This window comes from Ziziphus jujuba, chromosome 2 (genome assembly GCF_031755915.1).
Source record: "Ziziphus jujuba cultivar Dongzao chromosome 2, ASM3175591v1".
Taxonomy (NCBI): domain Eukaryota; kingdom Viridiplantae; phylum Streptophyta; class Magnoliopsida; order Rosales; family Rhamnaceae; genus Ziziphus; species Ziziphus jujuba.
The window spans coordinates 13,845,872-13,870,651 of record NC_083380.1 but is presented as its reverse complement, the minus strand read 5'-3'; the positions used below and the strand labels follow the sequence as shown (position 1 = coordinate 13,870,651).

The 24,780-nt window shown below is 26.7% G+C and overlaps 2 protein-coding genes across 11 annotated transcripts; one reads left to right on the top strand and one right to left on the bottom strand.

The window, feature by feature from the left end:
* Positions 1-713: 713 nt before the first annotated feature.
* LOC107426298 (protein trichome birefringence-like 40) lies at positions 714-3,326 on the bottom strand. 10 transcript variants are annotated; one of them, XR_009635522.1, is made up of 5 exons: positions 3,057-3,326; positions 2,495-2,597; positions 2,234-2,325; positions 1,751-1,872; positions 714-1,232 (listed from the first exon to the last, which is right to left on the bottom strand). XR_009635522.1 is itself a non-coding variant. In XM_060814054.1 (5 exons), the coding sequence occupies exons 2-5, from the start codon at positions 2,495-2,497 to the stop codon at positions 946-948; spliced, it is 453 nt and encodes a 150-aa protein (XP_060670037.1). In that variant the 5' UTR covers positions 2,498-2,597; positions 3,057-3,326; the 3' UTR covers positions 714-945. The 10 variants fall into 10 exon arrangements, 1 of the variants encoding a protein (XP_060670037.1); XR_009635525.1 differs by lacking the exon at positions 1,751-1,872 and adding an exon at positions 1,489-1,529; XM_060814054.1 differs by lacking the exon at positions 2,234-2,325 and adding an exon at positions 1,489-1,529.
* Positions 3,327-18,264: 14,938 nt separating this feature from the next.
* On the top strand, positions 18,265-24,109 carry LOC132799059 (alpha-dioxygenase 2-like). The gene is made up of 10 exons (XM_016011479.4): positions 18,265-18,481; positions 18,781-19,041; positions 20,897-21,046; positions 21,247-21,380; positions 21,698-21,911; positions 22,028-22,173; positions 22,294-22,521; positions 22,700-22,902; positions 23,004-23,247; positions 23,624-24,109. Exons 1-10 carry the CDS (start codon positions 18,386-18,388, stop codon positions 23,847-23,849), a joined length of 1,902 nt encoding a protein of 633 aa, XP_015866965.3. The 5' UTR covers positions 18,265-18,385; the 3' UTR covers positions 23,850-24,109.
* The last annotated feature ends 671 nt before the right edge of the window (positions 24,110-24,780 follow it).

Below are 24,780 nucleotides of genomic sequence, written 5' to 3'. Positions count from 1 at the left end.
ATTTCCCTCCTTAGGATAATTTTAGAATCCATATTTTGCATGTTTTTGCATTTAACAAACATTATGGGACTTGTGGAGGCCATAACATTGGTAAAATGTGATTACCACTGGGTTTTCGGTAATTACCGATGACACCTATGGTAATTTTTCCAGATAGTATATGTTGGTTACCAAAGGTTTCATCGGGAATTACCGAAGGTCTACAGTCATCGTATTTTTTTGGCCAATTTGAGAGCTTTTTAAGCAATTTTGGGATTTTCTCTCATTACGATCATTTGATAATCCATATGTTGCATGTTTTTTCATTTAACACACGTAAGGGGATTTATGGGGCCTAAAAAATTGGTAAAATGTGATTACCATAGGGATTTCGGTAATTACCGATGAAACCTACAGTAATTTTTCAAGTAAGGACAAATTGATTACCGTAGGTTTCATTGGTAATTACCGAAGGCCCTACAATAATCAAATTTTTGTGCAAATTTGAGAACTTTTTCAAAACTTTGTCTTAGTCTCAACCACTTTGCATCCCTCATATGTTTGACTCATGCAGCCTTGCCTCATTCCTCCGTCACCATGCAATTTTCCAAAGACTCATATACTAATGTAACATGCAAGGTCAGGAAACTATCAAATGACATATTTAACAACCAAAGAATTAAAGAGTGGGCCTTTAAATGACATATTTAACCAGGGAAAAAAAAAATCAAAGGTCGTGCAAATTTATGGTTCAAATTATGAATATATTAAATACTCTAAATTATCCAGGATTGTAGAGTTTCATTAATGATGTTTAACTCTCAATATCTGGTTGACATTGAAAATGAAAAGATCGGTCGTGTTTTGAAACTTGATTCCCTTAAAAATGGTGATCTATGAAAGGAAGGACCTAAGCAACTGTATGATCATTTTTATAAACTAAAAATACCAGAACAAGCATAACAATTATGAGAAATGCATAAAAATTTGATTCCAAGTATCTAGAAGTCCAACAATACACCAATGGTTACAGTCCATGCGCCTAAAGCCATTATAAAAGCCAGGATGTGCATCTTTTCTGAGTTGTGATATAGTTGTTATGTCCAGTAGATGAACATGTTTTCTCATTCCAGTTAATACATCTTTCACCACATATAATTCCTTGGGCAATCCGCCTCGATAGACTGATCCACTTAGGAGTTTTGTCTCATTTCCACAGTTTGTCACCCCTAGCTCATTCCAATCCCTTGCCACTAAATATGAAAAGGAAAAAAAAAAGAAAGAAAAAAAAAAGCATCAGAGAAATTCATGAAATTAATTTTTGGTTTTCAAAAAAAAAAAAATTGGTGATGGGAAAGAAGTAAACTTAATGGTAGTGGGTAAGAGAAATTCCTTGGAAGATGACTTTGGTTTTACTATGATTCATAGTAGAATCCACCCACTTAGCCCATGTTGTCAAACCCTTATGAAAAGCAACCATACAATTCATGTCTTTGAGAGTTTGGTTACCATCTTGAGAATTTAAATGCTCTCTTTCAAGTCCTCGGGAACTAAAGTGAAGGCAGTTCATGGGGATGCAGATTGGACAAAATAGGAAAACAAAAGTAGCAGAGAAAAGAAGTTAATAATATGTTTATAGCAACTTCATTAAAAACTCTATGAGCAACAGAGCATTTAAATTCTTTTTTAATCATATGCTTATAGCAATTTCATTAAAAACTCTATAAGCAATAAAGCATTCAAATTATTTTCCTCTTTTGTTTTCTTTTACCTAGTATCACCTCTAACTAGACCCCATTTGTACCCAACAAGGACTGATTCCTTAAAGCCAATATTAAATCCCTCTTGCACTACAGCTTCTTCTCTTGCTATGAGACCATCGTGATATCCACTCTATTAATACACCAATTGTTACATGAAATTCACAGAAAGGGTGTGGGGGCAGCGATTATTACTTATAGACAAAAAATAAATAAATAAATAAACCCACAACTTCAATATGTTAAGGAGGGACACTACATCAACCTCATAACCAAGTGCACAAGGATAATGATATGCACCTGACCTAAGGCATTTTCAAGCACATTTTTGGAATTGTAACCAATAGTATGGGTTTCTCAATCTGTAAATATCAGTTTATCATGGAAGTCTTGAGTGCCATTAGCCTATAATACAAAACCACAAGCAAACTAATACCACATCTCGGCAACCAACCTCAAATTCATAAAATAGGAGTAAGTATAAGACAGTTCACCTATCCTATCCCCAACTGCATATTTGTAATCAACTTGAAAATTAATAATGTTCCACCAGCCAAGCCTAAGAAATTCCAACCTTGGCTGAAAACTAAACAGAAAGAAATTAGGGCAAACTAAACAACACAGATAGTATACCTCATGGTCCGTATAGCATGTATAACATCTTTTTTAAATATTAACTAATTGTAAAAAAAAAAAAAAAAAAAAAAAAAGTTTACTTATATAATTCGCCATAGGACATATAACTAAAAGGATACCATAAGAATCACTTTGGTCACATCGGGCACTTGGCATAAGATCACTTTCTATTTGATGCTGCAAACTTTCCAAGTAAAGCTCCTCTACACAACTACCGCTCACCTTCATAACCATAAACAAGAAACCAACATAAAATCAAAATGAAGTTATGTAATTAAATTATGATATCTAGCAAGATGGTGAGTGTCATATAAACAAGAAAACAAATGATTCAACATTTGAAGCAGATTTTAACCATAACCGCTTTCAACTTATTCTTCAATTTTGTTTTTTTGGGTTTTCTTTTCTTTCAATTTCCTTTAATATTCTGTTGCAATCAGAAAATTCAACAAACACTCGTGAAGTGTTTCTGACCATAAAGCAATATAGAAACCGACCCTAAAGCTCACTCATAATATTTAATTACCCCACTAAATTGTATAACCTACTACTACTACTACTACTTGATTTCGACTAGTTTCCTCCATTCCAATCATCGTCTTCGCCTTTCGCCAATCAAGCAAAAACCCAAGCTAAAAAAAACAAAAAAACAAAAAACAATCAAAATACACAGATCCTTACCTCAAACACAATTTTTCCTTAGTCTTTCATATGTTTGCAAGAGAAGAGGTAAGAGATGCAGGGAGATGGAGCATGGAATTTTTTTTTTTTTTTCTTAATGAGATTGTGTGTGGGTTTTCTGGGGGATGAAGAAAAATAAAAAAGCAGAGTGCAGAAACTAAAGACTCTGGGTTTCTCGAACTGAAGGAATGAAGAAAGGAAAGTAGAGTAATTTTTTACTTTCACTGGGGATAAAATAGAAAGCAGAGGGCAGATTAAAAAAAACTAAGAAATGAGGGATATATTTCATTAGAGGCTTTAAAAGAAGGATATTGGGCCAAATTCCCCTTTTTCTTTCTAAACAACCAACATGTTTCTATACTTTTTGATATAAAATTTAAAAAAAAAAAAAAAACGTTTTGACATTTGATTAAACATTTATATTTTATTTTAACATTTTTTTTTTTTTATTTCCATACGACCAAAGCAGATGAAAGCTGGTGGCTACCCACAAACTAACCCCACAAATGAAAATTTCTAAAAAAAGAAAAAAAAATTAAAAGAGAAATAAAAGAGTCAAAAGAGGTTTTTTAGGACTTTTTGGTAAATTAGGAATTTTAGTAAATTTACATGAATTGAAGTGGCGGGAAATATTTGGGTCGTATAAAAAGAACTTCCCTAGGCTTTTATGCTTTTATGTTGGACCTATGAAAGAAGGCCCACTGAGATCACAACATAATAAGCAGCCCTTTAAAGGAAAATCTTAGTTAGAAGGCCCACTGAGATCACAACATAATGAGCAGCCCTTTAAAGGAAAATCTTAGTTTGGGCTTAAGGTTGGGGCCTTTTGTATAATTTTTTGGAATTTTAAGCATAATACCGTATGGTTTCTAACATTTTTTACAGTTTCTCTGTAGCATGGAATTCAATTAGTATTGCATCGTTATTTAACAAAAGAAAATGAAAATGGAATTCACTTCTTGTCAGTTGTCAGCACAACCTTGAAGTTTGTAAATAGTGCAATATCAGTTTAAACCTTTATTCCATGACTTTTTAGCCGATAAATTATATTAAATAGAATGTTAAATTTTTATTTTATTTTGATTATATCTCAATACAGAAAGAGAATTTCCTCGCATGCAATGCACATGCACTTTAATAGTTAAAAGTTTTTTATATAAAAGTTTTCAACTAATGTTACATTATTCATAAAACATGCTAATTCAATATTATAAAAAGTAAAGTGCAAATATGTTAAAATTATATAAGACATCGATGCCAACATTATTACTATTATTATTTTTTTGGAGATTTATGATGAGAGGAAAGAAAAAATTGGTATACGTTTTGTCCAAAGAGATAATGTTACTCGTGACAATGCAACTAACAGTGTCAATTTACTAACAAAAGAAAAGGCATGCATCAGTATTCTTGCTGGGACAACCGTGGCAAAGTTTTGCTTAGACAATGACTCCGAATTTGGATTCTTTTTTGGATTCATGGGTTTAGCTGAAGAATATGATATTGTGAAATGTTCTCTCAGTTTTAAAAGCTTTTACTTTACAATTGACTTTTACTTCAAATGATGAGTATGTTTTTCACCTATCTATAAACTTTAAAAATAATATATATATATATACAGGATGATTTTATGATAAAAACTGTTTGCATATAGATCAAGAAAAATAAAAAACATCGATTTTTAAAATAAAAAACATGGATTTTTTCTGGATGTGTGACCGAAAAATCAATGTTTTTTAAAATTTTTTTCTAAAACGTGTTAGCTTAAAAATCATTTTACTACAGTTTGGATAATTTTGTCTCATTTCAATAAATTTTATTTTTTAACCGGTACAAATAGCCGACTAATTAGTATTATCGTTCATTAATGCTTAGTTATACTCTCAAACTAAAAAAATAAAAAGTAGAAAATGAAAAACATAAACATAAAAATTTCAAAATTGTTTACTAAAGAGCTTCTGTAAATATTATTTACCAAAAAAAAAAAAGCTTGTGTAAATATTGATTGACTAAACCCCGGTAGACAAGATAAGTAAATAAATAAATAAAGAGAGAAAAATAAATTATAATCTGTAAAGTGACAACACGTTTATAAGTCTGTTGACATAAACTGATATCACCTTTCTTAATCTCTGCTGACTTTTGCAGGAATATCAGAATTTAAATATTCCTTGATTAATTGTTCCGAATTGACATTCAAGACTTGTTGATTTTTGCAAAATGAAAAGGTAAGACAATACCCTAGATGTAATTTACTTGCAAAAAAAAAAATATCGATTAAAAAAATATCCAATACAGTAGAAGCATTAGTAATAAGTATTTGATCATTTTTTTTATACTAAGCTTATTCCTTATTACCATGCCTTGTGATTATACTTAAATATATAATAAATAATAAATTAAATCAATTTACTGCTTTGCAAGCAATAATCTCAAATTTGAGTATCCGAATATGAATATATATATATATATATAGAAAGAAAAAAATAAGGATATGTTAAAAATATGATTTTAACTAAAGTTTAAAAAATTCGATATTGATGAAAATATCAAAAGTTCATATAATGAAAATATCCATAAAATTATTGAAAATTATCGAATATTAATAAAAATTTATATAAAAACGATGAAAATTGACATAAATTTAATTTAAAAAATATAATTTTTTATTAAAACTTTAGGATTATTTTGTTTAATTAATTAATAATCAAATTAATTAGAAAATTTATAAAAATATTGAATAGATATTATATTTCTCATAATCAATCAATTTATAATAAGCGTTAATGATTATAAATATACTATTATTAATAAAAATGTAAAAATACATATTTAATAAAATAATTTATTAGCTAAAATATATAAAATAATTATTACAATTACATTATATTTTATAAATGTCATTTTAATGTCATAAAGAATTCCTGAATAGTTAGAAATTATTGGTCTCTTTATTATTTTTATTTATGTAAAATATAAAAAATAATTATTTAAAGATATATTTATTTAATAATTTTATATATAATTGCTAATATATTAACAATATAAATATTTAATAGTTAAGTTTGTAAATAATATATTTCCTGCATATCATCAATTTTTGTCTACATTATAATTTTAATCTACTTTATAATATTTATACAAATATTAAATTTATTAATGTAAAAAACATAATAATAGATAGATAGACTTATCTAATACAACTTTGAACATTGTTTGTTAAATATAAATTTCTTATTTTTATTTGCTTAATAATATATTGAAAGACAATTAATAAGTAATGCTAATTTGGTAAAAGTTTACTAAATATCCATAATATTTATAAAATTTTATGATAAAAATTTTAAAAAATATATTATAGATTTTTCTAAAATTTATATGGAAATTTTTATAATTTTTATGAAAAATATAAATTTTTTAACCAAATTGTAAGAATTTAATGTGGATATTATAACAGAAATTTTTATAAAAATTATTATTAAACGGAGGATACCATTTCAATTAATCATTTAAATCTAAAGATCTAACTAACAAACAGCAACTGTCAGCATTTGCAACCTTTTCCCAACTGAGCAAAATCGAATAAACATCTATATGTACTTGGAACTTGGAAGAGATACATATATATTAAATAAAATAATTTTTCTAGGGAAGCCAAAATCTTATATAATAAAATAAATACTAGTGGTCCTCGTTAATATCCGTAGGGGAAAAAAAAAAAAAAACAGATTAAAATTCATGACCTGTACATATAACTCGAATTTATGATAATATTTCGTCACTTAAAAAACACATACAGTAGATGACAAATTGGAACAGTTCCAAATTAGGAAACTTTTTATCGACGAACCATTTTATGGGGGGGTGGCAGAATATAACATCAAGCTAACATTTAATAACAGGATCTGCCAACCAACAATTTGAACCCTTAATAAGAGGATCTGGTCAAGGCCATGCTTCTGTTCCATCCCTGCCCATTTCGAGTGGCAGTGTGGCAATGCTGCAAAAACTATCAAAATAAAATAAAAAAACAATTTGACCCCTTTAAAAAATATATATATACATACATATACACAACAGAATGTGAAAATTAACTACAAAACAATATACATAATGTAGCTTAATATACATATCCTACCAAAATAGAATATAGAATACTTTTTGTATGTTTCCATTAGTCATAAAATATTATATTATATTATATTCTAAAAGTTTCTTCTCAGAAAGAAAAAAAGAAAGAAAACCAACGTTTATACTTCTTTGCTTATGATTAGACTTGATAATAATAATGAAGCATGGAAGTGTTAATTTTTTTTTTTCTTTGAAGCATTAATTGATAATGAAGTCGATATGTATTTTAGGAGACTCTCAATTCTCATCACAAAAGGAATTTTGATTGGATAAATTTATATGAGTTTTGTGTATGATTAATTTTATTATATTTACACTAAACTTACAATAAAAGGTTCCATCATAAATAATGTGAGAACTTTTGTAGTTTAAAAAAGCAAGATGTCATGGTTTAGAAAGTAAAGTAATATTAACCAAAACAGCAGCCGCTGCTTATCCATATTTTCAATCTTGCAGTTCTCCTTAATGTTGAATTCACGACAATTTCGTCATGCTTTGATGTTTGTGTCCAATCAGGTCTTAAGGAGGAGAATTATTTTCAGATTCACAAGTGGCTGTTCAGTTAGTTAATAGTTCTGAGCTTTATTTGGGTATTGATTTTTTTTGGCTAGTGGACTCAAGTATTTGTTAAAGCATTATGGTAGTTTTAAGATTTATGTTACAAATAGGTAGAATAACTTTGTTGCTCATATTGTTGCACAACATGCTGTAACTTTAAGTAAGTTTCATTCCTAGATGGAAAAGGAGCCTGCATAGTTAAATGAGATCATTCTAGCTGATATTTGTAATTTTGAGATATTCTTAATAAATTATCTCTTCTTGCCAAAAAAAAAATAATAATAATAATAACAATAATATCAAGAGGAATGATAATATTACTCTACACCTACAATTAGGACCATAAATTTATTTTTACTTTTTTATTTTTGCAAGAGGACCATAATTGTTTACGAGGTTTATATTATTTTACATTCCAAACTATGATACAAAATTTTCTCACATTGATTTGCCTCCAAATATATTGCTTGTGTGCCACTTTAGTTTAATAAACACTTAATTTTGATAATTTTTAAATAGAAATTAATTAAAATTAAATTACATGATACCCTTGAAATTTTTTATCGAAGCAGTATTTTTATTTTTTATTTAATTTAAATAGTGTAGGATTAATTTGAACAAATTTATTTCTTCATCTATTTTTTTTTTTTAAAATGCATGATTAGACTAAAATGATAAAAAAAGAAAAAAGAAAAATAATAGTACGTAAGACCAATCACAAGCAAAGTGAAAAACATATTATTGTTTAGGAGATAAAATCATATTAGTTTTTAACTAGCATTCATCCCTGTGCTCTGCACGGCATGTATAACCATAATAGATGATGTAACCATAATATATAATATTAAATATAATCTATAAAAATTAATTATATTTGAAAATTTATTTAAAAAATTTATTGTTAATAAGTATATTTAGATCTTCTTCTTTTTTTCAATCTATACTATAAATTCAATCTATACTATAAAAGTTTGTTAAAAACTATAAATTTAACTTCTATATATAATATTATTCAATTATGGAATTCAAATTCAAAAATTACCTATATAAATTACTTATTAATTTTTTTCATTTATAAAAATTTTCTATTTAATTTTTCCATCTATGAAATTTAAATTTAAATTCAAATGGATTTATATAATTTAATTTAAATTCAAATGTATTTAAATAATTTTTTCCATTTATAGAATTCAAATTCCAATTCAAATGTATTTTATTGATTAATTTTCATATATTAAATACTCATAATATAATTTAATTATTTATCATTATTATTATTATTATTATTATCCTATACAAATATTTTTATTTTATGAGGTAAATTATTTATGAAATTCAATTAAATTATTGTTTACCTGTTTAGATGTATTTATATGATTTAATTCAAATTTAAATATATTTATATAATATTTTCCATCAATAGAATTTAAATTCAAATTCAAATATATTTTTTATTTTTATAAATAATTAATTTTTCTATGTTAAATTCTTATATTTAATTTGATTAGGTAAAGAATTTGATTTAAATGAAATAATAGCATCTTCTATATCTCTTCCATCATCTAATATATATCTATATATATATATATATGTATATTTAATTTTAGGGATTTTTTATATATATTTTTTAAAATGTTTTTGATAAAATAATTATTTTCATTAAATTTTATAACTCATTGTTTTTATTTACAATTATTTATATCGTATATAAAATATTTTATATTGTAAATATTAGTCAAACTCTATACAAATACATATACTTACGATTAATAAAAATCATGCCTTAATATACTCCTGAAAAATATTCAATTTTGTTTTATATTAAATATTAGATATTAGATAATTTAATATTGAATATTAAATATTAAAATTAAAAATAATTATTAATTTTTCAATTTAAATTTAAATTTAATAATTATCAATCCAAATCGAATGTATCCATTTTTATATTTAAGAATATAACATTATAATTATAAAAAATAATTAAATACTAGAATAATTATTTAATAATATTATAATTTTTGTTAATAAAATAAAATCAGCACGGGATAGCAATATACATTCGAAATTGAATAAGATTACAAAAATCAACTTAATCATAATTACAAATAAATAGCCATTAATCTTGTACAATTTTCATTATATTATAAGTATTTAGTTATACTTTTCAATATGAAATCAACCTTTTATATAAAATTAATTTCATATTACTTCATATTAATTAAACCTTGTCATATTTGTACATATATATATATATATATATATATACATATATAAAAGTACATTTTGAGCTTTTTTGAAAAATATTGAAAAACAAATGTATTATCCATTTTAATTTTTTGATAAAAAAATCAATTTTATTAGTAATTATCATATATTAATTTTATTATTTTATAATGAAGTTTTATTTATTGCATGTTCATATATAAATATGTATTAGTATATAGAGTTTTTATATGAAATATGTTTAATAATAAAAACATCTTTTATTATATACATATTTTTTTTTACCTAATCTTTAAAAAATTCTAAAAGTAACCAAATAAGGAGAGAAAAAAATTTCTCTTGCCAAGTTTTATTCCATCACCAAAAAATAAAATCTTCATACCTACATATTATGGAAATTTTCAATAACTAAAATCAATTTTTTATTCCAAATTTTATGAAGATTGTATAATTTTTATTTTTGAAAATATTATTTATATAAATTATTTGTGAAAATATTATTTATATAAATTATACTAAAACCGTTGTGTATGTTATTGCAAAGATTTATAGCTAAATCTTGATAATGTCCATGCAATATGGAAATTTTTCAAAAATTAAGATCAAATTATTTCTTTCAAATTTTATTAAGATTATGGATTTTTTTTAAACAATTTTATTTCTGAATTTTAATTATTTATAATGCCTTTTGAAAGAAATAAAATGAATATAAAGAAATATATGGCAATGATTTTAAGATTGTAGAATTCTTAAGATAATTTTATTTTTGAATTTTATTTTTTTAATTTGAAGCAAACATAATGAACATGAAGATGACAAATGGCTTCTTTTTTTTTTTTTTTCTGACTTTCATACTTTTATATATTATATAGTTTATATAATATATGCGATAACATATAATATATTTTATATTATATATTAGATGTCGATTGTAATTTCATTATTATAATAATGATTTTTAAAAAAAAATTATATAATAATAATAATAATAATAATATAATTTAAAAAAGGTAAAAATATATATTTGGTAAATAAGATTTTAAATTTATTTCAAAATTATTATCATATGTAATTTTATCAATTATTTGATAGTTATAGATAGTTATATCAAAAATTAATTTTATATAATTTCTTGTTAATAAAATAAAATCAGCAGGGATAGCAATTAAGATTCGAAATTGAATAAGATCACAAAAATCAACTTAGTCATAATTACAAATCAAATTAATAGCTATTTTTTTGGTACAATTTTTATTATATTGTAAGTATTTGGTTATACTTTTCAATATGAAATCCACCTTTTATATAAAATTAATTTCATATTGCTTCATATTAATTCAATCTTGTCATATATATATATACATATATAAAAGTACATTTTGAGCATTTTTTGAAAAATATTGAAAAAAATATATTATCCATTTTAATTTTCTAATAAAGAGATCAATTTCATTAGTAATTTTCATATATTAATTTTATTAATTTATAATAAAGTTTTATTTATTGCATATCCATATATAATATGTATTAGTATATAGAGTTTTTATATGAAATATGTTTAATAATAAAAACATCTTTTATTATATATATGTTTTTTTTACCTAATCTTTCAAAAATTCTAAAAGTAACCAAATAAGGAGAGAAAAAAAAATTCTCTTGCCAAGTTTTATTCCATCACCAAAAAATAAAATCTTCATACCTACATATTATGAAAATTTTCAAAAATTAAAATCAATTTTTTATTCCAAATTTTATGAAGACTATATAATTTTTATTTTTGAAAATATTATTTATATAACTTATACTAAAATCGTTGTATATGTTATTGCAAAGATTTATAGCTAAATTTTGATAATGTCTATATAGTATGAAAATTTTTAAAAAATTAATATCAAATTATTTCTTTCAAGTTTTATTAAGATTATGGATTTTTTTTAAACAATTTTATTTTTTAAACAGTTTTATTTCTGGATTTTAATTATTTATAATGCCTTTTGAAGAAAATAAAATAAATATAAGGAAATATATGACAATAATTTTAAGATTGTAGAATTTTTAAGATAATTGTATTTTTAAATTTTATTTTTTTTAATGTTTTTGAAGCGAATAAAATGAACATGAAGATGAAATATGGCAAAATTTTTTTTCTGACTTTCTTACTTTTATATATTATATAGATTATATAATATATGCAGTAACATATAATATATATTATATTATATATTAGATGTCGATCATAATTCCATTATTATAATAATGATCTCTAATATAATATTATTTAATAATAATAATATAATTTAAAAAGGGTAAAAATATATATTTGGTAAATAAGATTTTAAATTTATTTCAAATTATTATCATATGTAATTTTATTAATTATTTGATAATTATGGATAGTTATATCAAAAATTAATTTTATGTATATTTGGTTATATCCATAGTAAAATAATAAATAATAAATAATAAATAACAAAAAAATATTTTTGGATGAAATTTAGAATAAAAGTATGCTAAAATATGGCTTATACACTTTTTCTTTTATATATTATATAGATATAGATATTAACAAAAAATTGAAATGTCAATATCAAGACTAAGTTATCAATCAAAATAAGCTAGAAAAGGCATTATAAAGGTTTATTTTCTTTAATTTTCTTTTTAACACCCCACCAAATAAAATATTATTTCCTAAATGGGTTGAGTGCAAGTATTATATCAGTTTAGTGGTATTTAAGGATAAAAATTAGACAAAAAGGTAGGGATACCATCTTCTTAATTTGGTCATTCGAAAATGACAATAGTGCCAACCATTTTTATTTATAGCAATAATGATTAATGTCTAAGCAAAACGAGAATAATGCACTTAATAATATTTTATTTTCCTCATTTAGCAAATGTCGTTTAGCAAATGAACTGCATATATATACGCAGCACTCTCATATAATTTATCACAGTACTCTCATTTTTATTTTATTTTATTTTATTTTATTTGATTCTCATGATGCTGTAAAAGAGGAACTAACATGCCACATGAATTTGTAGATCCATGACCAGAGTGGCTAATCTTTTTAATTAATATTTTTCTCTTTTTCTCAAAAAATTAGGATAAAATAAAATTGGTAGATCCATAAATGGTGGGCAGCTGATTCTACTCATGATTTGCTTATAGTTTCCCGTCATTTAACATCCATCGATTGGAAGATATGATTTTTATTTTCTAACTATCAAGTGGAAATATATTTATTTTATCCTATCTTTTTTGTATTATCGCTTGCTTGGTCCACCATATTGATTTCTCTTTCTCATATATAAAATACTTGGTACAAATTAAGTCTTTGGTAATGAAATTTATTTGAAAAAAAATTGATAAAGAAAAAGAAAAGGTCACGGGTTGATCATGACATTAAAGTGGAAAGAAATTATTAGGTTATAGTTAGGATATGTGTGTAAAGATAGATGTTTCAATTTATAAAATTAAGATTATCCTTCCTATTTTTCCTATTTGGTTAATTGAAACACATTATTTGATTTTTTTTTTCAAAAAAAAAAGGCACTAATTGATTTATTTTTAGCATGTTGTTAATTTAGAGAAATTTAATAAAATAATATAGAACTTTTTTTTTTTTTCCAATTGCAAACCAACTATTTACAGTCCCTTAAATAATAAAATTTACCAAACATCCCTCATTTATACAATTTCTCCTTCTTTAATCAAAAGCGATTTTGCCATTATATATATATATATAACAGAAAGAAGAACAAAACATTCTGCACAAAATGGTAGACTATGACGATTAAAAAAAAAAAAAATCCAGTTATTTAATTAGTTGTGGGTGAAGGATCAATATTGACTTAGAAGATTCTAGAATTAACTAGTATATTTGATATACTTGGTTGGAAGTTGAGCATTGGAATTTGTGAAAAAAATATCTAAAATTGGGGATGAGAGCAAGGACATAGTGGAGAAGTCTAGAAGCTTTGAGAACGCCAAAGCAACCGACTTTGTCAAGTATAAAAGGAAGCTTTGGCTTCCTTGCTTGGTGAGCTACACAAGTGAGCTCCAAGGAGGCTCTCGGTTGGTGTGAGTGAAAGAGCTACTCAATTGAGTAGAGTAAGCTCTTAGAAAGAGAGAGCTTTCATGTGTTAGTAAATGTTAAGAGTTGTGTTTATGTGTTAAGTCTTAATTATGTGTGTGGGTCCTGCTGCACGTGTGTGAGTATTTTATATTATGTCAATGTATTTGTTTGTATAAATTATTAGTATAATAGAATTAATTTATTTTCTCCCCCAACAATTTGGTATCAGAGCGGGGTAAGAGTCAATGGGATAATAGTTTAAAGGGTTTAGTAAGTTTTGGTGTCTTGCTTGGTATAAAAGAGTGGTATGTAAGAGTTTGTTAGGGATCAAGGCATGAGCATTGGTGACCACAATATTGGAGGGAACGGTCAAAGACCGTATGGTGAACGGTTAGAGACCACAAGTGCCAGAGGATGGTCAAGGACCATGAAGTTGTGAGGCAATCAGGGATCGCGGTGATGCATGGAGGCAGTCTAGGACTGCGGTGGCAAGAGGTGGTCAAGAATCGTTGTTGGTGGAGCTTCGTATGATCGTGCACAATCTGGGATTGTGGAGCTTGCTGTTTGGGACCAAGCTTGTTTGGTGCGTGAGCGGACCACCAAACCACGATGAATGACCTTCAAAAGATAGAAGGTATGTGGAAGCTCAATAGTATAGATTACAATATATGTGGTCGTTGCAGGGATAGAATTTCTGGGAGATCGTTGGAGGCGACAAGATTATGTCGCTGGTGAATGTCGCTGCTTTGATGAAGTGGAAGATCAAAGCTAGTAAGGCATGTTGGTAATTAAGACTACCATGGAGGAGATAATTTCGAAGCCTACTGGAGATGCCAAGACACCAAAGGAAGAATGTGATAATTTTTCAGCACTCAAGAAGAAAAGAAAGAATGGGAAGTCAATATTGAGGGGGAGAGTTGAAGGATCAATATTGACTTAGAAGATTCTAGAATTAACTAGTATATTTGATATACTTGGTTGGAAGTTGAGCATTGGAATTTGTGAAAAAAATATCTAAAATTGGGGATGAGAGCAAGGACATAGTGGAGAAGTCTAGAAGCTTTGAGAACGCCAAAGCAACCGACTTTGTCAAGTATAAAAGGAAGCTTTGGCTTCCTTGCTTGGTGAGCTACACAAGTGAGCTCCAAGGAGGCTCTCGGTTGGTGTGAGTGAAAGAGCTACTCAATTGAGTAGAGTAAGCTCTTAGAAAGAGAGAGCTTTCATGTGTTAGTAAATGTTAAGAGTTGTGTTTATGTGTTAAGTCTTAATTATGTGTGTGGGTCCTGCTGCACGTGTGTGAGTATTTTATATTATGTCAATGTATTTGTTTGTATAAATTATTAGTATAATAGAATTAATTTATTTTCTCCCCCAACAGTGGGTAGTGAAAATCATCCCCAAAAAAATAAATAATAATAATAATCTCAAAATTAAACTTAAAAAAAAAAAAAAAAGAAAGAAAGAAAGAGAGAGAGAGCGGGAAAGAAAGAATGGGAAATTTATACGCTTTGGACTTCCATGGAGTTCTCTGTGAAAGCTGTGGGGAGAGCTCTCTCAAAGTCTTATCATTATTATTATTATTTTTAAATTCAAGTTCAGGTTTATTTTACATAGCTATAATTGCTTTGTAATTCTGAAAATGTTTATGAGGGAAGCGGAGAAGTTTCTAAAAAAATATTCTAAAAACATTGATAAATAAGGATACTTTGGAAAATTCAAGGAGTTGGGACTGTGTAAGTCATTTTGGTGGTGCAACTATAATTTCTCTAAATAATAACAACACATTCTTATTGATTTGTTAATGAAAGTCTGAAAAATATAAATAGACAATATATATAATCCAACAGTTCTAAATAATTAGTCTTATGGTTGAAGATATCCTAATTGAAATATATATATATATATATTTATATATATATATTATTCTTTTTATATATAAAGACTTAAGTTTATCGTTAGCCATTAAAATGCTTTATGGGTAGATATTCAAAATATTGTGAACTATTTATGATTATAGTGAATATTAAAATCAAAATAAATCTTGTATAGACTTAGATAAATCGCCTCTCAATCCTCTCAATCTTTAAAGTAATTCAAAAATCAATAAAAGATGTTCGAATCTCAAATTTTCTATATATATAATATAATTTCCACATGGTTGAGGTTGTCCATTTTTTGGTAGGCGTTCCCGGCCTATTACCAAGTATAGGAGCAAACTTTATGTATATGTGTTTATATTTTATATATTTATATATATATATATATATACATATTTATAGATAAATATTTTTATACTTATACAAGAAAACAACTATAAATATATAACTTTGATCTAATTATGATATTATAATTTTATAAAATTAAAATACAGCTTAAATTAATCAAAATAAATTAATCACTTTCATTTTAATTCGATTTTTTTTTTATCATATTCTAACTTTATAGAATTAAAATATGATTTGTATATCTATATAATCCTAATTACAACTTTTTGCCAGTATGGACCCAAAAAAAAAAAAAAAAAAAAAAAATCCCGAGTCCAATCAAGAGGGTAAGAGAGAGGTTCGAAGTTGTTATTACAAAACCATGTGTTCATTACACTAGCCAAAAAAAAAAAAAACATGTGTTCATTAATTGAAACAAGCATGAGAGAGAGAGAAATCTCAGACTTCTTTATGCATATTTATTTGTGAAATGATTGACAGCCAACATTTTTGACTTCAAGCATCGCAAGTTGCCCTATTACCGGATTCTCTGGCTAATAGCCTCGTTACCATCAATTGTCCCTCAAGCAATATCCCAAGTTTGAATACATTAAGGATACTATACGTATGATTGGTTTTCGATAACTAATCTCTATATTTCCAAGATTATAATGGTAGACGATCGTATACATAACAATATATTATTTAAAGCTGAAAAAGAACCTGAAAGTGTATATAGTACATATATGACTATATTTTCTACCATAAATTAAGAGATATTTCCATAAGATCAATTTTTCTTGTGGCACACCTTAGGAAAATAATGTGCATTAATTTATATATTATATCAAATAATATATAACTACAAAATGGTTAAATTTTATTCATGTAACATAATATAAAATATTAAGTATTATACTAAATAATAGAATATATAAACATAAACATGACAAAACTTTATTCAAGAAACATGAAAATAAAATAATAGCATATAAGTAGAGATTATAGAAAAACTAACATTAGATTGAGGGTAGGATTGAACTCTATATTTTTAAGATGAATTTTCCCACCTATGTGCTCATAGTTTTATGGTAATTGTTTTCCAATATACAATGAATATTTCAAATCTTCAAAATCAATGAACCAAACTTGATTTAAATTCTCCCACAAATTATGCAACACTTTATGTACTCTAATTTATTAATATATGATTTTAAATTGAAATAATTTTTAAGTAAGTAAAAAATAAATAGAATGAATCTATTTATAGAATTTAAAATAATATGTAACAAAAAAACATATCTATTTATAAACATATATTTCTATGTAAACGTACTTTCAAGTGATTAATAGATACTTTTATAAAGCTAACATTCATTGTAAAATAATATAATTCTTTAAAACTGAAAAGATATTTTTAATTTCTATTAAATATTTAAAAATTAATTAATATAATTAAGATATTTTTCCAACAGCAAATTCTATGGACTACACCTTAATGAATGATTTAAAACCCGGATTACATTTTCAGGTCTTCGATTATAAGTTTGAGATAATTCCTATATCATGTATATATATAATATTGATGGACATGGTCTTTTATATTATTATGGTGTATTTTAATGTCTAATTATATATAATTTATATAATATATATTATTGATGGATATGGTCTCTTGCATTATTTATAATAAATTTTAATGTTTAATTATATATAATTCATCTTATATATATTATATTAAATTATTTGCTATTATTAATCTCTTTCTGTGCTTTTCTCTCTCACACCTATGCCCTCTCCGTTAGAGCCGTGTCAAAATACACCAAAAAAATACAACAAATAAAAAAAAAAAAAGAAAAAAAAAAGGGAGATTTCAGCATTCAATGCAAAGGAATGGGCACAGAAGTTTCCAACTGTTCATGCAAAGCTATACACAGATTTGCATTTTCCAACAATGACTGCGCATTTTCCAACAATGACTGCTACTTTCTGTTTATGTATATATACATAGTAGGCTCTTTTCCTTTTTCTCTCAATTATCCTAAACCATAAAAAAGCAGCGAAAAAGCCCTTTACTCTTCTACTTTTCTCCTAACACCTTACAAGAAACAAGCTTCTAAACAAAAACCCAAATATGGCATTCTCTGTTTTCTCCTCGAAGTCCTTTGTTCACCCTCAGCTCCACAATATAGTGTCCAAAATGACTCTCCTCGACACCTTGCTGTTCTATGTTAGTTCTTCAATATTCTCTCTCCCTTTAATTTTTTATGTAATTAAATGTAAAAATTATCACGTTAAAATATTTTGATTTTAATAAGATTTGTATACAGCACAAGTAACTAATTTTTTGGTGAAGAGAAATTCTATTTAGGATGTTATTAAAGTCAGAATATTCTTATGTGATCAAGATTATATATTTGTACTAAAATATATATGATTGTATGAATATTGTATATATGTAGGTTATTGATCAAGATTATGTATTTGTATTAAAATATGTATGATTGTATGAATATTGTATATATGTAGGTTATACACTTTGTAGACAAGCTGGATTTGTGGCACAGACTTCCAGTTTTATTGGGACTAGCCTACTTGGGGATTAGGAGGTATTTGCATCAGCGTTATAATCTTTTGCATGCCGAAAAATTCACCGGAAATAAATACGATACAGAAGAGATTTCTTATCGGACCGCTGATGGAACTTGCAACCACCCTACTGATAATCTGATCGGCAGTCGAGGAACTCTGTTCGGTCGGAACATGCCTCCATCGACTTCTCGGTATGCGGTACGTACGGAAACCTTTGTCGTTATCAATTTTTTTTCTTTTTTTTTTAAGAAAAAAAATTCTTATAAGCATGAATTATAGATAATGATAGAATATTTTAATAGTATTTTTTTTTAAATGAAAATGTATTCAACTCAGAATTTAATAAATTTTAAATTTAAAATGAATTATAGTGTTTAAAGGATTTGATGAGTTGTTATAAAATTTTATATATTTTATAAATAATTTATAAGAATCTAATAAAATTTTTGGATTTAAAACTGAATTTTAAATTGATAATTTTTTTCACAATCTTACTGTTAAAATCATTTTAAATCCATTAAAATTTATTATTTTTTAAAATCAATAACTTTTTAAATATCATTAGATTTTTAAAAAAATTTATAAAATTCTAATTGAATATATTTAGATTTTAATAAACTTTTTAAATTGAATATTATTAGATTTGTATATATTTTTTTAAAATCAAAATTGAATACCTTTAACCTTTTAAACATTTTAAAAATATTTAAAAATCTAAATTTGAATACATCCCTTAATAGTAGTCTGTAAACATAAAATAATAATAATAAAAATATAGGTGGAATCATGGAATATAAATTGATAAATATTTTTTAAATAAAATTTTTTAATTATTTCAATATCTATATTTGTATAAGTCTCATTAATAAATTATTTATATTTGCATCTATAAGGTCATAGATCCTAAATACTCTTGCGAATGATAAAATATATATATACATAAAATATATTTACATAATGATTATTTCATACGAAGAACTAATAAATAAGAGAAATATCAGAAATTTAGATAATTTGCAAAGATAAAAAGGAAAAAAAAAAAACAGTCAAACCCTTTGTTGACTGTGAAGGAGGAGATTTTTTGGAGCATTTAAAGGCAATAAAAATACGGTGGAGTGTTGTCATATGCCTCATAATCAGCTCTGAAAATGGTGACCAGAGGAGAATTTTTAGTGGTTGACCCCACTGTATGCATTGATAGGAGGTGGACCATGAAAACGTTGCAAGTTGCATCTTGCACTTTTGCATGTCCAACGTTGTTTTTAAGAATTTATTGGTCATCTTTTTGACACAAATTTTGATCCAAAAAGAACCGTACACGTATTCTTAAAATTAATTATAATTATTGATTGCAAGACTGAACAAAAATAATACTTTAAATCAATTCCAATAACTAGTTTAGGTTCCGTTTGCCGTATTATTTGATAACGGATTCATTTTTGGTTTTTTGTTATTTCTAAATTTGTTCATTTTAAATACTAGTTAATGAGAGATAAAATTTATTAACTATCTTAATTAATTATAAATTTAAAATTTTGGTATTTATCATCACAAATGATTATTATTAGTGGAACTATTGCTTATGTGGCGACTAATAATTACGGGCATTCAATTGTTTCTTACTTTTCAATGCTAAAAAATTTAATATAAGAAAGTCAACTTTATTTTACCAGCAAATGAAATTGAAATATGATATATATGTTTAAGTTTTTTTTCTCTTTAAATTTACAGTTATTTGAGATATCTATCAAATTCTAAAAACTATTAACTAATACTGACAAAGAATTTAAAGTAGGCTGGCTAATTATATGCAATTAATTAAAAAAATGAATAAATTACTAAACATTTACATCTTAATTAAGTTTAGTCCAATTTTTAAAACTAGCTCAGACAAATTAACTCCAATTTGTTTTTCCAAAGGCCAAATGGACATTAAAAGAGTAGGGATATTGATTCAGATCACTCCCAGAAAAAATAAATATGAACTATAGAAATTTTAAGACATAATTTATTCTGACAAAAAAGTTACCAAATTGTAATCCTATGGATACAGCTACTGGAGCCTCACCCAACAATTGTAGTCTCAAAGCTTTTGGCAAGGAAGAAGTTCGTAGATTATGGGAAGCAATTCAACATGATAGCCTGCTCATGGATACAGTTCATGATTCATGACTGGGTTGATCATTTGGAGGATACTGAACAGGTAATAACTCGATTAATAGCCATTGTCTTCAAAAAATCGTTTAACTTGAGGTTGATAAATTAAATTAAATAAATCATATATACAATAAATCCAATTTTTTTCATTTCCAAAAGTTTCTTTAACATCATTACTGTGCCAATTTTGGGCTTTATAAAAAATGAGTTTTCTTTAATATAATGTTTGATGAACCATGAAAACAGGTGGAAATTAAAGCTGCTGAAGAAGTTGCTAGTGTTTGTCCATTGAAGTCATTCAAGTTCTTAAAGACAAAGAAAGTTCCCACTGGTTCACCCCATATGGAGACTGGATGTTTGAATACAAGGACCTCTTGGTGGTACATGTTTATAGCATCAAATCCTTTGTTAGGATTCACAAAATTTTAAATTATTGACATTTACCTTTTCATTCAACTATATATTGGTAGTTGATACCCTATTTTTTTTCAAGAATTTTGACACCCTTAAATTTCCAAGGAATGTGAAACAAAGGAAATAAAACATGAGTGAAAACAATAAGAAAAACCCAAAAGCTGAAGGATACTTTGAATACATTTTTTTCATACTTGAAATTTGAACTACTATGAAAAATATATTTTTTATGAAGAACAAGAATTATGTTAGGTGTAAATATTTTAACTTGTTATGTGAGCAGGGATGGGAGTGTGATCTATGGGAATAATGAGGAGGGCATGAGAAGAGTGAGAACATTCAAAGAGGGAAAGCTGAAGATCTCAGGAGACAATCTTCTTGAACACGATGAGAAGGGCATTCCAATGTCAGGTGATGTAAGGAATCGTTGGGCTGGATTTTCTCTTCTACAAGCCTTATTTGCCAGAGAACACAATGCTGTTTGTGACATGCTAAAAGTAAGTACATGTTTTTTCATCATCCAATTTTTTTGCATATTGATGAATTTTATGGAAAATATATAAATATTTTGGATCTATAAAGCTAATAATTTAGTGGGTATGCTTTGCTTTAGGCAAATTATCCAGATTTGGGTGATGAAAAGCTATATAGACATGCAAGACTAGTGACTTCAGCTGTAATTGCTAAAATCCACACCATTGATTGGACAGTGGAGCTTCTAAAGACTGATACTCTTCTGGCCGGGATGAGGATCAACTGGTATAAAAAAGAGTTTGAAAGTGTTAAATTTAAACGACAAGTCGTATAAGATACTGAGATTATCAGTTTCTATTATTACCCTTTTGGCTGATAACAGTGTGTAAATTGTTTTTGGTGTAGGTATGGAATCTTGGGGAAGAGATTCAAGGATATATTTGGGCATATTTGTGGACCAATATTCAGTGGTTTGGTTGGAAATAAGAAGCCTAGAGACCATGGAGTTCCTTATTCATTAACTGAAGAGTTTACGGGTGTATATAGAATGCATTCACTTCTACCTGATAAGCTCATCCTCAAGGACGTCAAATCTACACCTTCAGAAGACAAATGCCCTCCTACACTTGAAGAGTATATCCCATATTTCCCTCCTTCCAACTCTTTGATTCTATGCATCAATTATATTGAGGCACCAATCACCATTCCATTTAAGAACTTTTTTTTACCTTCAATTCAGGCTCTTTTTTTTTTTTTTTTTTTTTGGTCCCTCGATTTTAAGAAATTGATATTTAGCTGCAACAAATTTCAGGGTGCCTATGAGTCAGATGATAGGCAAAGAAGGAGAGAAAAGATTGTCAAAAATTGGAATGGAGCAAATGTTGGTATCAATGGGTCATCAACCAACTGGAGCTCTCACATTGTGGAACTATCCATCATGGATGAGGAGCCTTATTGCTCATGATATCAATGGAGAAGAAAGACCTGATCCAATTGACATGGCTGCCTTAGAAAGTAAACCATTTTTTTAATGTCTTATTTTTATTTTGAAGCATTTCTGCCCTCCATGGTTGTTCTGTTTTTCTCCTAATCACTCTTGAATGTTGGACTTGTAGTTTATAGAGACAGAGAGAGAGGAGTTGCACGATATAACGAGTTCAGAAGAAACCTGCTAATGATTCCTATTAGCAAGTGGGAAGATTTGACAGATGATGAAGAAGAAGTTGAAGCTCTTCGAGAGGTTTATGGAGATGATGTGGAGAAGCTTGATTTGCTAGTTGGTCTACATGCAGAGAAGAAGATAAAAGGCTTTGCCATTAGTGAGACTGCTTTCCTTATCTTCCTACTTATGGCATCAAGGTATATTTCTTTGTATTTTCCCACCCAAAACAACATATAATATATCCATACATACAAATTTGGTCTCTTAAAAATTATCTTTCAACTTAATTTATAATAGGATACATGACGTGATAAATATAATTTTATCTATTGAAAATTATCTTTCAACTTAACTTATAATATGATACATGACATAATAAATATCTAGTATTGCCATGCTACAACTAGGTTTCTAATGTTGCCCATGCGATTTCTCATATGTTATTATGTCAACAATTATAAACCGGAAGGTAACTTCCAAAAACAATATTCTCGCTTTGTGTATAATATATATATATATATACTCATTTGGCTTTGGATTCTTAATATGCTTCTTTTTTATGTGATGGTTTAGGAGGCTAGAAGCTGATCGTTTCTTCACAACCAACTTCGACTCCAAAACCTACACAGAGAAAGGACTTGAATGGGTAAACAAGACAGAGACATTGAAGGACGTGATTGATAGGCATTTTCCTGAAATGACAAAGAAGTGGATGAGGAGCTCTAGTGCATTCTCAGTGTGGGATTCATTGCCAACTCCTACAAATTACATACCTCTTTATTTCCGACCTGCTACTTGAAAATTTTTTATATGAACTTTTAATGAGAATATCTAATCATATATATCTTTTTTTCTTCCACATCAAGAAACAGATTGTTTGAACTGAGAAGTTCCCTCCAATCTGTATAGAAATTAAGAATGCAAGTTCATATGATCAAAATCTCATATGTAATGCTAATTTGAGGTAATCTATATATGTTGTTTAATGAATTTGGCTGTGAAATACATCAGCATTCAGCACAATAAAAAAATAAATAAATAAATAAAATCCCTTTTTTCTTTTTCTTCTTGTATTTTCTTTTTTTCCATCTCTTAAATGAAAAGGAGTTGTAGATGACATTTATATATATCATCCAAGGATTTGCTAGCAAAATCTTCAACTATATTTGAGAGAGAGAGAGAGAGAGAGAGAGAGATGTAAATTGGATGTTAGTGTAATGACACTTTTGTTGCTGTCTTAGTTGCTTTTTGATGCTTAGTTACTTTATATTCAGCCTTTTGCTAAAACACTATTGTATTAGGTAGCCAAAATATGACTTGTCTTTTGGTAGTATGATTACTGCAGTGTTAGGTAAAAATTAGATGGTTTACTGTTTCTACAATTTTGTGTTTATATGTTTTGTCCAAAAATGAATGAAGGGTGTTCACCACACCAGTTTAAGCTTCTTTTTCTTTCTTTTTCGTTTTGCTATGTTTTTTGTCTAAAAATCCTACAAGTGGTATCAGAGCTCTAATGATCTTAGTGAGGCTGTCAGTGAAATAACAAAAAAAAATACAGAAACCTTCCTTCTACCTTTCCTTTCTTTTTTAAATGGCTTCAACTCATTTTTCTGCTCCATCACCTCCTATATTTTCTGGAGAAAATTATGTCATGTGGTCTATAAAGATGAAACTTACCTTCAAGATTTTGATTTGTGGGAAGTTGTAGACACCAAAAGAAATTCTCCCCT